The sequence below is a fragment of the Octodon degus genome, unplaced genomic scaffold, assembly GCF_000260255.1.
Source record: "Octodon degus isolate 3935 unplaced genomic scaffold, OctDeg1.0 scaffold00018, whole genome shotgun sequence".
In the NCBI taxonomy this organism is placed as follows: domain Eukaryota; kingdom Metazoa; phylum Chordata; class Mammalia; order Rodentia; family Octodontidae; genus Octodon; species Octodon degus.
The window spans coordinates 13,141,074-13,147,073 of NW_004524594.1; the positions used below are offsets into that span (position 1 = coordinate 13,141,074).

The 6,000-nt window shown below is 46.1% G+C and overlaps 1 protein-coding gene across 2 annotated transcripts in view; it reads left to right on the top strand.

The window, feature by feature from the left end:
- The window catches only part of Pamr1 (peptidase domain containing associated with muscle regeneration 1), a 96,970-nt gene extending 91,633 nt beyond the window's left edge, over window positions 1-5,337 (top strand). For both annotated transcript variants that reach the window (XM_004627044.2, XM_004627045.2), the window contains 3 exons: window positions 322-554; window positions 1,539-1,831; window positions 4,285-5,337. In XM_004627044.2, coding sequence (XP_004627101.1) covers window positions 322-554; window positions 1,539-1,831; window positions 4,285-4,821 — 1,063 coding nt within the window. In that variant the 3' untranslated portion in view covers window positions 4,822-5,337. The remainder of the gene's footprint in view (window positions 1-321; window positions 555-1,538; window positions 1,832-4,284) is intronic.
- The last annotated feature ends 663 nt before the right edge of the window (window positions 5,338-6,000 follow it).

Consider the following 6,000-nt stretch of genomic DNA (forward strand, 5'->3'; position numbering starts at 1 on the left):
GTGGTTAAAAAAATCCTAGGCAGTTGGAAGCATGCCAGAAATGGAAATGGAGGACTAAGAAGATTGGGATGTGTATAGAATTTCAAGAGGTAAAGCGTGTGTGTTTGTGTGTGTGTCGATAGAGAGAGACATACGCAGAGACAGAGACAGAGAGACAGAGATAGGAAGAGACAGAGCCAGACCCAGAGCATGAGCCACCCATTTTTTAAAAAATCTTCTTCTGTAACCAAATACCTCTATGGAGATTGGTGTGGACACTAAAGAGGCCACAATGATCGCTTTTGTCCTGCTCTTTCTCTGGACCTGTGTGCCCCCACCCAGGGAAACACCATTACATCAACTCTACTCAACAACCTTCCGCAAGCAGAAACTGCAAGACGCCCCTACCAAGAAGCCAGCCCTCCCGTTTGGGGACTTGCCCGCTGGGCATCACCACCTGCACACCCAGCTCCAGTATGAGTGCCTTTCACCCTTCTACCGTCGCCTGGGCAGCAGCCGCAGGACGTGTCTGAGGACTGGGAAGTGGAGCGGGCGGGCACCGACTTGCGTCCCTAGTGAGTCCCGGCTCACCTTTGAGCTGGAGCATCTTCTGTTTCCCAAGGCTGCTTGTGCAAACCTATCAGTCCTGTTGAAAATGTCTTGGGAAAAATCTCTTTGATCAAAGCGATGGTCTTCCATTGCTTTTCCTAGTTTGATGTTATCTGAAACTTTCTGCAGTCAGAGCTTCCTTTCTTTGGCATTAACTTACACCCAGGAAGGGCTCACTCCTTGAATCTTAGGAACACATTATCTTATGGGTAGTTTTATCATATTTACTTGGGGAAAAGGGAGGGAACAGTCATTAAATGCCAAGTGGAAAAGCGTTTAAAGGTGCCAGAGGACCTCTAGCTACATCATTATGGTTACCCTAAGATACATTTTGTTTTAATGTCCATTATCCAGCGACATCCTTGAGGCTACTGTTAAGTAATAAGGTATTAGTTACTTCACATGGTTATGGTGACAATTATGTGACAACTGGTGCACAAATCTGGAATAGGTTCTTAGACACACTAAGTTACCTTTCCTGTCCTTTAGTAATTTTTATGATAGTCCTATTGATGGCATTAATCTTCTAAGAATCTGCTGAGGCTATTATTATTATATCCATTTTATAGGCTGTAAGAGATAAAGGCAACTTGCCCTAAGTCCTATTGGTAGTAAATGACTGAGGTCAGAAATCACACTTCATTTGACTGTGAAGCCTCCAATAGTAATTCTAGATGTTACAGCCAACCATGTCAATAGTAATTGCTTAATATGGAAAGGGCTGGGGATATAGCTCAGTGACACAGCTCTTGCCTGGTAAGCACAAGGCCCTGAGTTCAAGTCCCAGTACCAAATATATATTTATAAAGAAAAAGAAAACCAGGTTCAATGACATAGTGCTTGTATCCCAGGGTCCATCCTTGCAGATTTTTCTCCTTTCTGTATGACACATTCCCTTTTTGATGAGAAAGGTCTGAATTTATCTTACTGAATTGATTCTTTTTCCATAGTCTGTGGGAAAACTGAGAACATCACTTCTCCAAAGACCCTAGGGAGCCATTGGCCGTGGCAGGCTGCCATCTATAGGAGGACCAGTGGGGTGCAGGAGGGCAGCCTGCACAAGGGCGCCTGGTTCCTGATCTGCAGCGGTGCCCTGGTGAACGAGCGCACTGTGGTGGTGGCTGCACACTGTGTGACTGACCTGGGGAAGGTTAACATCATCAAGACTGCAGACCTCAAAGTCGTCTTGGGAAAATTCTACCGGGATGATGACCGGGATGAGAAGACCATACAGAGCTTACGGGTGAGAGAGGGCTCAACTTGCAAGGTGGGGCGCTGGATAGCCAGCTCCAAGCAGTGGAGAATGGGGCCTTATGAGCTCTGTCACCTTCACATGTCGCTTGTTATCCTACTGAACCTCAAAAGGAGCTCAGTGTTTCATACTGACAGATTGAGAAAGTGGCATTTGGAAGGATCACGCAATCTTTTCTCCCTTTACTTGTTTTAAAAGCTAAGGTAGAGACAAATATCACCTATCAATGTAGCCATCAAAGTCAGTCACCTCACAGTAAAAATATTAATAGCATGTATGATAAATTACAACAAATTAAAAATTAGTAAAATTATTTATTTAATGGCTTGCTCTCCCTGAAACCATCTGTTCCATGCATGATATAACTTTTCCTCATACTCTTATAGTCCAACACAGTCCCCAAATCATAGGAGATTAGTAAATATTTCTTCAATAACAAAAAGAGGTTAGTCACCTATTACATCTGAGAATTGTCCTAGATAGGCTTTGAAGACATAAAAAGGTTTTCCCTAACCAATTTACAGTGTACTTCTCTTGTTTCCTGCCCCCCCCCCATTTTTGGCTCATCTAACCATTTACCCATCCATCCACCCACCCATCCATCCATCCATTCATCCATCCCTTCTTTCATCCATCCACCCACCCATCCACCAACCCATCCAGTCACCTACCAACCCATCCATCCATCCACCCATCCATCCATTCGTCCAGCCCTTCTTCCATCCATCCACCCACCCCTCCACCAACCCATCCAGTCACCCACCAACCCATCCATCCATCCACCCATCCATCCATCCATCCATCCATCCATCCATCCATCCATCCAAACCCTCCCACCCATCCAGCAAGCCATCCATCCACCTACCAACCCATCCATCTATCCAACAATCCCGCCCTTCATCTACCACCCATCCACCCACCAACCCATCCAGTCACCAACCAACCCATCCATCCATCCACCCATCCATCCACCCATCCATCCATTCATCCATCCCTTCTTCCATCCATCCATCCACCCACCCATCCACCAACCCATCCAGTCATCTGCCAACCCATCCATCCATCCATCCATCCATCCATCCATCCATCCATCCAAACCCTCCCACCCATCCAGCAAGCCATCCATCCATCTACCAACCCATCCATCTATCCAACCATCCCTCCCTTCATCTACCACCCATCCACCCACCAAACTATCCAGTCACCCACCAACCCATCCACCCACCCACCCATTCATTTATACCTCCTCTCACTCCAGCTCATTCATCTGTCCATGCTCCTACCCATCTGTTCATCTATTCCTCCACCTCTTCCTCTGTTCTTCTAACTATCCCACCCTCTGGCCATCCGTTATTTCACTCCCACAATGTGGCATTCACTGGAAATAGACACAGTAAGGCATAACACATGGCTGTTTTCTCTGGAAGGCTCCCACTGATGGAGAGACACAGACCAATATGTCATGGTCAGCAAGACACGCGGAAATGTGTTCAAATGCAACGGAAGTAATGGAACATACACATAAAGAAGTATTTATACTTTGGGTTTCTCATTTAAGAAAACTGTATGATATGTAAGCTTGCACACACTGATGTATTGCACTTAAAATTATGGATTCAAGGTTCATTAATTTTCTTACAAGAGCAAAATAAAAGATAGACAATAGGAAGCAGGGAAGCAGATCTTTTGCATGTACATTTCCCAGCTACTCATAATGAATGCATACGCTGTGTATCACAAATGTGTACTAAAGAAAAAAAAAAGGTGTTCACAGGAAAAAAATTATTAGACTTCACAGATATGAAATTTAGAGGGTCCTAATTTAGGATTATTAGGAAGGCATGGGACATCAGGAAGACCAAGGAGAAGTGTTATGGGGTGCTACTGAACATTTTTAGGGGAACATTTTTTTTTCTGGAATATTCTAATGGAACATGACTTGATCTTTCTAGTGTGAAGGTACAGGAAATACTAGTAGTGGACCAGAGATTGCAAACAGGAAGCCCGCAGGGGCTTTGCTTTGGTGATGCTTACATAATTTCTCATCGGTTATTTGCCAATGCTAAAAGTTATTTGCCAATGCTAAAGTTCTGGAGTCCACGCTCTGGAAAAAGTAGATAAGCGAGTCCATTGCCTCATGGCAGTGCTCAGCCGACTGAAGTGGCCTCTGGCCCCTAGAGACGGATTTTGTGCATCTTTGTCCTTCTCAGCTTTACCTGTCTACTCTCTCATTTAAAACCATCTGTCAGGCCCTGGTAGGCTTTTTAGTTTGCAACCCCAGAAGCAGCGCAAATGCTTTCTGAGATTCCTTGAGCGCAGTAACTCTAAATAATTATAGCCGCCTTTGGGGCAGTTCCTCCCAGTAATCCAGCACCAGTGCTTGCCTGTTCTTGTCCACTGTGGAGCTGGCTGACCACCATTCTACGCATTTTTTGTCTCTGTAGATTTCTGCCATCATTCTGCATCCTAACTATGATCCCATACTGCTTGACGCTGATATTGCCATCCTGAAGCTCCTGGACAAGGCCCGCATGAGCACCCGCGTCCAGCCGGTCTGCCTTGCTGCCACCCGGGACCTTAGCATCTCCTTCCAGGAGTCCCACATCACTGTGGCTGGCTGGAACATCCTGGCAGACGAGAGGAGCCCTGGTTTCAAGAATGACAGCCTGCACTCAGGGACGGTGAGGGTGGTGGACTCGCTGCAGTGTGAAGAGCAGCACGAAGAGCACGGCATCCCAGTGAGCATCACTGACAACATGTTCTGCGCCAGCCAGGACCCCAGCACCCCTTCCAATATCTGCACTGCGGAGACAGGGGGCATCGCAGCTGTGTCCTTCCCGGGAAGAGCATCCCCTGAGCCACGCTGGCACCTGGTGGGGCTGGTCAGCTGGAGCTATGACAAAACGTGCAGCCACAGCATCTCCACAGCCTTCACCAAGGTGCTGCCTTTTAAAGACTGGATTGAGAGAAACATGAAGTGAGGCACTGCAGGTCCACCAGGAAGCTTCCTTGTGCAGTCATCCGCACAGATGCCGCACGATGCAGCGTAAGCCTCCCGTGTAATTTTGCTCGTGAACTTGACTATGCCAGGGCTTATGGTTTCAGTGGAGGGTGAGTATGTTCAGTTTTTGGTTGGCCGCTGTCTTCCTGACTGCTTGTGGAAGATACCAGAATCGAGCTTCTTCACAGAAGACCGTATGAACACACCATCAAACCTCCTCATTCAACTGACCTGGTGGCCTTTCCAGTCACTCAGAAATGCAACTATCTGGTCCAGCTGTGGTTTGGAGATGCTTGATCTGGGGGCACTGTAGGCTTCAAGGGGCCTCTTTGGAGGCTCCAGCCAATCCAAGTTTCAAACAGCTACCAGGAGGACATTCCAAGGCAATGGAGCTTGGACGGCACATGCTTTTGTGTATATTGCTACAGCACAGTCTGGGGCATTTCCTTTCCAACTTCTTTGTACACATTTTAATAAAACAAGGGTTGACTTCTTACCTACAAAACCAGTATACTCTGCCCTCATTTCTGCTTCTTTTTCCTTAATTGCCATGGAGGGGGCAGATGGCTCGGTGACAGGCCTTTAACACAGAGCTGAAGGTTATAATTTCCTAATAATTCGTGTGCTAAAGCAATCTTGTCTTTTTGATACCAAGCCTTGGAGCTTGATAAGTCACGCCATGGCAGAGCTGAGACATAGGTGCTACCAGACAGGGCACACACAGGAAAATAACAGGGATTCGCTGATTTCTAGTGTCCCCCTCCCTTCTCATTTCCTAGATCTAACATCAAACTCTTTGTCCTCAGTATTTTTGCTATAGCAATTATAGGCATATATAACATATCATCAAAATACACCGTTAATATTTACAGTAAAGTATTTCATACAGTCAAAGACACATTGCCATGAACCCCCCTCAGAATGCTCCCTCTCACTTCAAACATATTGCAATCTTCTTGCCAATTTCTGAAGCAGTTCTGCAAGTCCTCTTGTGAATGTCTTTACCAGATATGAGGGAAAAATATGATGTAGTCATGGTTACCAGGCACCACCCAAAGAAAGGGCAAGCTCATGAAAACATTCTGGTGTCTTTATGTCTCCTTATAAGATCTGGCACTGTGTGACCTATGGCTCTTTCCTAAATGACTACAAAAGTAAA